An 11,515-nucleotide genomic window follows, 5' to 3' on the forward strand; every position below is an offset into this window, starting at 1 on the left:
AATCATCGCTCTTCTTGTGGTGTGTATACCATCATCGATTCCTTTGGGTTTACTTAGACAAATTTTTGATACTCATCAGCCAAGATCCGGAGATCTTTGTGGAAGCCGGAAAATATGTCGTTTGGCTTATCATGTCCATATCCGTACGCGATTCTCCAATTTATTACTCGGCACTTGTAGATGCAGAGCTTGATCTTTCCCATGCTGCTAAGCGAAGCCGCCACGACATGTTTATATGTACAGTTTGCTATTACCCCCTTAATTAGAAAACTCATCCCTTAATAAAATAATGGTTTCATTCCATTATTTCCCTTAGCTTCTTAATTGGTAATTTGATTTTTATGCTTGGATTAATGCTTTTAGATTTTTTTTTTTTTGTTCATATTGATGCTTTGGATATCTTTATATTAGAATAAATTGTCTTGATTTTTTGTTCTTGTATTTTTAAAATATGTATTCCCATTATAGGATCATACATAATCAAACAGCAATATTGGTAATCATTTCAATTCCACCCTACTACCAAACATGCAAAATACTTTCACCAAAACTCATTATCATTACTAAGTATTTGATTCCATTCCGATTCTGATTTCCATGTGCAAATCAAAAAGAACCTAAGTTTCTAAAAGGCTAAAACCATGGGTATCCAACCAGTTCTTATGTATAAGCTCATAGTAATTGCCCGAGGGAAGTACTCCAACTTCCTTAGGATTTTGCTCACCTCGGAGGCATTCATCATATCCCAAGGCTTCGCAATAACAACTCTCTCCAGCGCAGCGGATTTCTAGAGAAGCATTTTCATAAAAAGTATTTTGAGTGCAGATTGAGTACATGTTGTATTCAATCTAGTTTGAATAGTTCTAATTAAATATAGTTGGGTTTATTTCTTTGCAAATTCTCTAATGAAATGTTAGCGATAGAAGAATAAGGAGAATATCTCAATATCCTAGGTCAGAACGTGAGAACATTATAAATACACAACAACTACTCCACAAATGCACTACAGCTGCACCACAACTGCACCAACTAGGCTTGGCTAGAGGGCAGATGGAGTTGCAATGCATTCGCGAGTAGTTGCAGTGCATTCGTGAGATTATCACATTCTCACCCAAGGCATTGGTCCATAATATAAAGGGAAAAGGGTCAAATAGGCTCTCAAACTATTGCTCAAAAGTCAATTAGGCCCTCTAACTTTTTGAAGAAGCAATTACACCCATAAACAATGTATTTTGATGCAATGAAGCCCAAATACAGATAAATGACCTGCTATCCTAGGTCATTGCAAATCCGGCCACTTTCCGGCATATTTTCAGGCAAAAAAAGTGATCGGCGATCGGTCGCCGGTCACAGAAAAGGGGACCCCTCCCGGAGAAGACAGGCAACCCAAATCTGGGAGGTGATAGGTTCGAGCCTCAGTGGAGGCGATTAGTAATTTGGGTGTCCCCCTTCCCTTGTAAAAAATAAAGGATCGTCATTAAATCAGGGCACTACGGTATGTTCGTTAAGTCACTATTATAAATATATCAATATACTACTACAAGTTCATTAACTTATTCTTGCAAGTTTATCAAATCACTACTACATGTCTACTATGTTACTATTATAAGTTTATTAAGTCAATACTATAGATCCATCACACAATTATATTATTGAAAAGACATTATAAAAATCTATCAATATGAGTGTTATTTAAAATATTTGAATAAGACATTTTTAATGATATATTTTTTTATACATTGATAATAGAAAAATAAGTAAAGAATAATATGTCAATTGAAATGTTTGGAGGATCTTATTTGCATTGTTCAAGCCTACAAATTCCATTAACTCTTTGAACTTTAATTTGAAATTTCTAACAGGGTTAAGAATTAATTTAGTTTTAACTAGAGTTATCAATGCAGGCAAGAGGAAGACGAAGAAAAACATCAACCCACCTTACCCACTAATAATTTTTTAAAAAAGAAAATAAAATGAAAAATAAAAATTTAAAAATTAGAGCAAAGCAAGCCACACCAACACAAATATTATGTGAAACGAATGAAATAAGCATAGCAACAACATAAATACATAATACACCTATCTATGCTAAAATTGGAATTGACCACAAGAAATTACAATCAAATATATAAAAAGTTAATAACAAACACCAACAAAGTAAGAGAATCTCTTACTTTAGCCATAAGGTGTCACTACTCATCAAGGATGAATCAACTTCAATGGGTAGCATTAGTGAAGTTGTTATACGGTGTCGTTATTGAATTGGTTGTTTGTGAGGGATGGGGAAATGGCAAGGAAGAAAAGGGTTGACGGCGAGAGGGGGAGAGGTGATGCTATGGAATTGCGATTTAGGGTTTGTATTATTTACTATTTACTGAATCTGGGATTAGGGCTTGTGAATTAGAGAATTTAAAGAATTTTTTAAAAATAATAATGCCAGGCTAGCTCACCACTTAGTAGGGCTGACCCATACGAATTACTTTTGTTGGTTCTTGAAATTTCTAATCCACACCTTATCTACCGTATTATGTAGCGGGGTAGGGCGGCCCAATGGGTTCGACATGTTTTTAAGTATTTCATTTGACCAAATCATTACTTTCATATTTGATGAGAATGTTGTTATTTTTAAAAGAGAAAATGGTCAAATAGGCCCTCGAACTTTACCTCAAAAGTCAATTAGACCCTTAAACATTTTAAAGTTGCAATTAAACACATTAACAACTTATTTAGTTGCAATGAAACCCAAAAACCTGTTATCATATGTCACTAGGGTTTTGGCAACTCTCTAGCGACACTCCGACGAACGTGGACGTTCTACGTTTACCCTCAAGACCAAACACCCCTTTAAACATCTTCTAGGATTCAAACGGAATTCTCCATTGTTTCCGATGACCAAGAAGATAAAGCTTCCTTCGATTTTCAAGAACAAAGCATACCACCAGATGAATGTCACGCCAAGACTTTGTCTTTCCAAGCAAACATCAGCGCCGTAGCCTGAGCCGGAGACGTCATCTTCAAGACTGTCAACTCTGTCTACTTGGACACCTCTGACGGCCTCGAGACCTAGGAGTCCTAGTTCACTAACACATCGGAATCCACCAGCTTCTCAACGGAGTCCGATGAAACGCAAACCCGATGGCTCAATGGCTCAATGTACACATTATTTTTAATTATTTCGATTTAATAATATTATACCTTTTTTATAAAAATTCGAAATAATACTTTTAGTACTATCAAATATTGATTGACAAAAAATCATCTTAATTATTAAGGCAATTAATAGGTATTTAGCTTTTAACAGTTTTCAAATATATGAATTATACATAGTAGCATGGAATCAATTAGTAGGACAATTATATTAGGTAATCTAATTAATAATTTACTTTTTTAAAAATTATATCCCCTTTTTAATAATGAATATTTTCTTAAAGTATATACACAGACTATGCTTATCAATATAGAATTAAAAGAATATATATATATATATATATATATATATATATATATATATATATATATATATATATATATATATATATATACTTAATGTATAATATTATTAGTACAAAATCAATTATACTTCCCTTAATAATTAATTATTAATATTATTGCCTAATATCATAATAGCAAAAAAATTATAACAAAAAATCCCCGTGCGTTGCCTTAATTATTAATATGATTGCCTATTATCATGAATCAATTATACTTTCCTTATATCAATGTACACGGTAATTTGCATATGACAGTATGAAAAATTATTTTTTTAATTACCATAGTGTCTAATTAGTCAATTAAACTTCACACGGAATAAATTTTATAAACTAATTAATTAATTACTATAATATTCTTTCTTTCCATAACTAATTAGTCACACACGGAATATTTATGAAATATATATAAAGTAATTATATACATGGATATGAATATATAATTTTTATAATTAATTAAATTTTAGTCAACTAAACTTCACACGGAATAAATTTTATAAACTAGTCAATTAATAACCATAATATTCTTTCTTTCCATAACTAAATTCTCACACACGGAATATTTATGAAATATATATAGAGTAATTATATACACATAGATATGAATATATAATTTCTATAATTAATTAAATTTTAGTCAACTAAACTTCAAACCGAATAAATTTTATAAACTAATCAATTAATTACCATAATATTATTTATTTCCATAACTAATTAGTCACACGTGGAATATTTATGAAATATATATAGAGTAATTATATAGACACGGATATGAATATATAATTTCTTTTTAAATTACAGAAAAGCAGAAAAAGGATTTAGCTTTAAAACAAGTTATAGAGAAAAAAAAAATGGTCGGGTGGCAAGATTTAGAATAATGTAGTGGAAAACGGTTCCTCTTCATGTGATGAAGATACTTCTTTTGGTTCTGAGAAAGAATTGAAGTCTAGTAGATTAAAATATCCATGTATGTGCATGTTTGAAAGTACCATTTAGTATTTTTTTTTACTTTTATTGACCTAAATTTGATTTCCTGTAATTAAATTCTTATTAAAAAAAAAACTAATTTTCTTATATTTGTTTGTTTTTAGAGTATGGATTATTTGTTTCATTCAATTTTTAAAAAAATGGTGGGTTGTGTTTTACGTACTGAGTATCTTATCGTATTTTTTATTGTTGTCTTTGTGTTATGCATGGAGGATTTTTTTTTTTTATTAATAGAATAGATTATCATATGATTAATATTATTAAAGTAATAAACTTATATATGACAAATTACTACATACAATTATGGTAACATTTATTTAAAATCTAATGAAATTAATGTTTTCTATACTATTAATAAAAATAAAATTCTCCTGTGTAATTTCCAACCCAAACTTTTATTAATAATATGATTATTTCCCTGAAAAGGGGAAAATGGAAAACAATTGGTACTATCAAGAATTTATAAGGAAGATTGTGCGAAAATAATAGAATAAAAATGAATATTAATAATTAATTGCATAAATTTAATAATAATGATAATAATAATAATAATAATAATAATAATAATAATAATAATAATAATAATAATAATAATAATAATAATAATAATAATAATAATAATAATAATAATAATAATAATAATAATAATAATAGAGTTAATACCATCCAAGGTCCTTCGAGTATAATGATTTTGCCACGTTTAGTCCTAAACTTTCAAATTGACCATCTGTGGTCCTTCGACTTTCAAATTTAACCATTCGTGGTCCAAGTTAACCACCCATGGTCCTTCAACTATTAAATTTTAACTAACCATGGTCCTTTCAAAAGGACCACGATAGGTTAAATTTCAAAACTTGAAGAACCATAGGTGGTTAACTTGGACCACGAATGGTTAAATTTGAAAGTCGAAGGACCACAAATGGTCAATTTGAAAGTTTAGGACTAAACGTGGCAAAACCAATATACTCGAAGGACCTCAAATGGTATTAACTCAATAATAATAATAATAATAAACTTATTAAAACAATCAGTAATCTATACTATATATATAAAAACAAAATTCTCCATTTTAACTTCCCGCCCAAAAGATTCCTATACTATTACAGGGCGTTTGGTTGGAGAAGGGGGAATTATGTGGGAAAGAAATTGTAATTCCATGGGAGATGAATTACTGGAAATAAAGTGAGAATTTAAATTCCAGTGTTTGGTTTACGAAAATAGAATTACTGTGAATTTCAATTCCAATGTTTGGTATACATGGGAATTGAAAGGGAATAAGGAGTATAAAGTCAAAAATGTCTATTGTTGTTGTTAGTCATTAATTTTAGGTTAAAAAATGAAGGGGTAATTTTGACTCATCACTATCTTTTTTTCTTCCTAAAATCTCAGGAATTAAAATCCCAGGGGGGACATGGGATTTTAATTCCATGAAAATGGGGGAATTACAATTCCATGGAATTGCAATTCCTTTCAACCAAATAAGGGAATTTTGTGGCCTTTGGAATTACGTGGGAAGGGAATTTAAATTCCCTTCAACCAAACGTCCGGTTAAGGTTTGCATAATATTATAAAATATATGGTAATACATTTCCTATTCATACTATAATTGTACATTAAAATATGGTAATACAATCCCTAATACAATATATTATTTCCTACTTTCCTATTCCTACTACAATTCTAGATTAAATTTTATATCAATTTGCCTTATGTAAGATATCGTATGGCAACGCACGGGTAATTTTAAATTCATAATGACGGAAAAAAAATTCCGTGCAACGCACGGTTAAAACACTATGTTTAAAAAAAATACAATTTGATAAATATTATAAATTAATTAGTACAATATCATTTATATTTATAATAATTAAAGAAAATAATAAATACTTCAAATATGTGAACCAATAATTTCAAAATGAAATTTATATACAGTTACAAATCAATATAGCGTGATTAGATTTACTTTAATTAGTTTTAATTCCCTTAATGATATGACTTTTCTTTATCAATTTTTTATGGGAGACTAAGGGAGTGATTGAGTTACTGAAAATTATTTAAATGAATACTTACTAATAAAAAATATTTTTAAAATATTTTGTAACCCCTCATAATATGTGTAAATCTTATATTTTTAAAAAAATACAATTTGATAAATAGGGAAAATTGTAATTTATGCCCCTCACAAATATGCCAATTATTAATGTTATCCCTGAATTATTAGTGGTGTAAATGTTACCCCTAAATTTTCGAAACGTGACATACATTGCCCCTCCCCTGAATTATTAGTGATGTAAATGTGGTTACCCGTCGTCTTTCTTGTTCGAAGACCACATTTTTTTCCTCAATTTTTCTTTCTTCGATTGTTCTCCTTCGGTCGACAACAATTTTTCTCCTTCTTCATATTAGGAGAGGGGCAATATATGTCACGTTTTGAAAATTGAGGGGCAACATTTACACCACTGATAATTCAGGGGTGACATTGATAATTGACATATTTGTGAGGGGCATAAATTACAATTTTCCCTTGATAAATATCATAAATTAATTAGTACAATGTCACTTTTTATAAATTATAATAATTAAAAAAATCAAATATGTGAACCAATGATTTCAAAATGAAATTAATATACAGTTACAAATAAATATAGCATGATTAGTTTTACTTTAATTAGTTTTAATTTCGTTAATGAAATGACTTTTCTTTATCAGTTTTTTATGGGAGGCTAAAGGAGTGTTTTGCTGGAAAATATTTTAAAGGGAAAATTGTAAAAAAAATGCCCCTTTATAATATGTCAATTATCAATGTCATCTCTAAATTATGAGTGGTGTAAATGTTGACCCTCAATTATCAAAACGGTGCACATATAGCCCCTCCCGTAACGGACATGTGGTTCCCCGTTAGTGTACGACACCGTTAAGTCGGAGTAAATATGTAATTTAGTTGTTTTTCCCCTCCCTCGATTCGAAGTACCAGTAATGGACAGCGATGGGAAACCACAGGTCCGTTACGGGAGGGGCTATAGGTGCACTATTTTAATAATTGAGGGGCAACATTTACACCACTCATAATTCAAGGGTGACATTGATAATTGACATATTATAGAGGGGCATTTTTTACAATTTACCCTTTTTTAAAATAGAAATACATACTAATAAAATATAATTTAAAAATATTTGTTAACTTCTCATAACATGTGCAAATGTTATTTTTTTTAAAAAATATAATTTGATAAATATCATAATTTATGTTTATAATAGTTAAAGAAAAAAATAAATAATTCAAAGATGTGAACCAATGATTTTAAAATGAAATTAATATACAGTTACAAATAAATATAACATGATTAGATTTACTTTAATTAGTTTTAATTTTCTTAATGAAATGACTTTTATTTTTTCAGTTTTTTATTAGAGACTAATAGAGTGTTTGGGTTGCTGGAAAATATTTTAAAAATAAAAATACATACTAATAAAAAATAATTTTAAAATATTTTTTAATCCCTAAACATGAGAAAATTTTATATTTAAAAAAATACAATATGATAAATATCATAAATTAATTATTGCAATATCATTTATGTTTACAATGAGAATAATTAAAGAAAAAATAAATAATTAAAATATGTGAACCAATGATTTCAAAATGAAATTAATATACAGTTACAAATAAATATAGAATGATTAGATTTCCTTTAATTAGTTTTAATTTCCTTAGTGAAATGACTCTAATAAAAGTAAAATTGTCCTTTACAACAATCCAGCCCAAATTAATATGAATATTAATTAATTAGTAAAAAAATTAATAAAGCTTAATTGATAACAATTTTATTTGAAAATTAACTAATATCTAATGAATTTTTACTACAAATTAAAGTCAATATGTACCAAAAATCCAAATATTATAATTTGAAAAAATAAAATAAAATATTAGTATATTACAATATGCATTATTGGGATTCATGGTCAGGGTTAGGAGATCAGTGGGGGGTGTTGCATCCCCGTCTCCGTCGCCTATTCGGGTGAGACTCAGGTTGGCTTGAATTGATATTCCTAATTATAATTTTAGCATTCCAATTGGCATAAATCTCAAAATATTATCAAAGAATTTCCATTGAAAATATACTAATCTCATCACTCACTGAACGTATATTATATAAAATAATATATTATTAATATTCAAATAATGTACTTTTTTTTAATAAAAAATACATTTTTAATATATTAAAGTATATTATTTATATATTAAATGTATATCATTTAGTAGAATACTTTTAAGTTTTAACATTCAAATATATTATTTGTATTCTTCCAAATTCAAAAATCAAAACATCTGGCAGTAGACACTAGACAGTGGTCACTGGTCAGTGGAGTAGAGAAGGCGAGGGTTTCTGAGACTTTCAAATAATGAATTTATAGTTTTATTTATAACCCACACCTGCTCCAAGTTTTCCTGTATTCTTCCCATTTCCAAACTCAAAAGTCAAAATATCCAGTCAGTTGACAGTGGAGCAGAGAAGGCGAGGGTTTCTGACACTTTTTCCCTAATCTCTTTTTTTCTTCCCAAATTCTTGGAAATTTCTTTTGGTTCCATCATCTAGTGAGCTTAATTGCAATGAAAATTGAGCAATTTTAACTTCTGTTTCCTGTTTAATGGCGAGTTGTCGTCAAAGAAAATCCGAAGCGGATGCAGGAAGGGAGGTAATAAGTGAACTGCCAGCAGAAGTGAAGGAAAGGATTTTGGAGTGCTTGCCAACTCGAGACGCGGCCAGAAATGCTCTGCTCTCAACTCACTGGAACCATGTTTGGTTGCGGCTTGGGCGGCTTGTGTTTGATAGGGAATTCTTCAAATGCTTCTCAAAGTACGAAGATGAGAAAGGTATGGCTCAGATTAGCGCAATAAATGATATTCTAATGCTCAGTGTTGGACCCGTTAAGGAATTTACTTTACACGTTTGCTACGCATTGGATCCTAAGCCCCAGCAGTCTGATTTAGATAGGTGGTGTCGTTTTCTTTCGAGAAATGGTCTACAGGAACTTAGCTTGTTTATTTCGGATAATCATCAGCTGCCATCTTGTATATTTTCCTGCCGGACAGTTAAGCAATTGTTTCTGGGTGATTTAATTTTTGATTTGTCGATCCCTCGTTGTATATTTCCCAGCGCCACTTCATTAGTGATAATGTTAAGGGAATTGTGTACAGAATTCCTAATCTTGAGGAGCTGTCTTTCAGTCGTTGTAAAGGGATCACTAATTTTGAGATCAGCAGTCCAAAACTTAAAAGCTTGAGGGTTATCGGTTCTCTGTGTTGGTAGCTTGATGATTCCAGGTGGTTTACCCTGTATTTGAGAACAATTACGACTCTTTGCTTGAGTGCCAATTTGTTGCCTGTGAGAATCTCTACTTTTGCATTCTTTTCCTTTATGAGTAGTTTATGCAAATGGATTGATTGTTAGTATTGACAGAGTTCTTCAATGCACATATGATTTTTTTTTTTTTTTGAAGTGTAAAAATGCAGGAATAGCCACAACGACATTCCCGACCGCAATAAATTTGCGAGTGATTGAGCTGTATGAGTTAAGTTTTTCATGTGGAGAGAAGCTTGCCTTTGTTTTGCAGTTGCTTCAACATTCCCCCAACCTATGTGAGCTGAAGATTACTGCATCAGATAATGTAAGACACGAAACCTATGGACTATATATTTCGCGATCATGAATTCATGATTGTTTCGTTTCCTCATGGTTGTATGTGTTATTCACTTGTTCATTTCTTCTTGTGTGATATTACAACGGGTACAAGACTGTTGGAGGATCCAAACAGTTGCAAGCAGGATCTGAAGATTCTTAACACAGTCATGATTGAAGGGTTTAGTGGATCTACACCTGAAAAGTTTTTTGTGAAAATGCTGCTCTTGAAATCCCCTGCACTAGAGAGATTTTTAAGTATGGAATATGCTGATATTGATATCTCCGAAAGCCCAGATTGTTTGCGTGGAACACGGCGACATTGTGTCAGGACTATTTAATTACATATGGTTTTAACCTTGTAGGTGTTTAATATGATGAGGCTCCATGGGTTCAGTTTGGATGCAATATAGATCTGTAAGGCCATGTTTGTGGTGGAAGTTGAAATATTAATCTTGTAAGATAAGGATGGTACCTTGTTTCCTATGTTGTTCAGTAAGTATTATGTTGTAAAGTATTTTGAATCTGTCTGTACGGACAACTCAGTTGGTACTTAAATCGTGGTAGATTGAAGGTTATGATGGACTTAACTTTTATTGAGGGTGAAGTTTTTTGAATCCTCAAGCTGTAGTCTCTCCAAGAATGTTTCTCTTTTTGCTTCTTTTAGGTGTACTAGATTTTACATTTGCTGGTGTTTCTTATGACTTCATTTAGAATTACCCAAACATGTTTTATTTTCATTTGTCAGTGTAGAAGAACAAATACCAATTTTGGTCCCACGAGTATTAGCAAAATGATAGTTTTGGTCCACATGTTTAATTTCTACCAATTTTCATCCACGACTATTGTTTTAGTACCAATTTTCATCCACAATTATTGTTTTAGTGCCAAAATTCATCACGCCGGTCACTCCTTCGTTTAAGACATGCCGGAATATGAAATTATTAAGGGTAGTTTCGTGCTTTTCAAATTAGGATCCATATTTGAGCATGAATAAAGGGATTTAAGCCCTAAGATCTATCCAAATTCGCAGTTTTCCTCGTCAAATTAAGGTAGGATGGGGAGGAGAACTGCAAATTGGGATTAATCTTAGGGCTTAAATTCATTTATTTATGCTCAAATTGGAATATTAAGTTGAAAATAACGAAAATGCCCTTAAAATTTTTAGATTTCGGGATGTCTTAAATTGATGGGTGACCGACGTGATGAATTTTGGTACTAAAATAATAGTCATGGATTAAAATTGGTACTAAAACAATAATCGTGGATGAAAATTGGTAGGAATTAAACATGTGGACTAAAACCGTCATTTTACTAATACTCGTGAGACCAAAATTGGTATTTGCTCCTGTAGAATAC

The 11,515-nt window shown here is 30.6% G+C and overlaps 1 protein-coding gene across 3 annotated transcripts; it reads left to right on the plus strand.

The window, feature by feature from the left end:
* Positions 1 to 8,844: 8,844 nt before the first annotated feature.
* LOC109149892 lies at positions 8,845 to 10,776 on the plus strand. 3 transcript variants are annotated; one of them, XR_002049020.1, is made up of 3 exons: positions 8,845 to 9,351; positions 9,676 to 10,145; positions 10,272 to 10,776. XR_002049020.1 is itself a non-coding variant. In XM_019297888.1 (3 exons), the coding sequence occupies exons 1-3, from the start codon at positions 9,247 to 9,249 to the stop codon at positions 10,317 to 10,319; spliced, it is 321 nt and encodes a 106-aa protein (XP_019153433.1). In that variant the 5' UTR covers positions 8,859 to 9,246; the 3' UTR covers positions 10,320 to 10,776. The 3 variants fall into 3 exon arrangements, 1 of the variants encoding a protein (XP_019153433.1); XM_019297888.1 differs by having other exon boundaries at positions 8,859 to 9,351; positions 9,978 to 10,145; XR_002049019.1 differs by having other exon boundaries at positions 8,865 to 9,862; positions 9,978 to 10,145.
* The last annotated feature ends 739 nt before the right edge of the window (positions 10,777 to 11,515 follow it).

Source organism: Ipomoea nil, unplaced genomic scaffold, assembly GCF_001879475.1.
Source record: "Ipomoea nil cultivar Tokyo-kokei standard unplaced genomic scaffold, Asagao_1.1 scaffold2165, whole genome shotgun sequence".
In the NCBI taxonomy this organism is placed as follows: Eukaryota; Viridiplantae; Streptophyta; class Magnoliopsida; order Solanales; family Convolvulaceae; genus Ipomoea; species Ipomoea nil.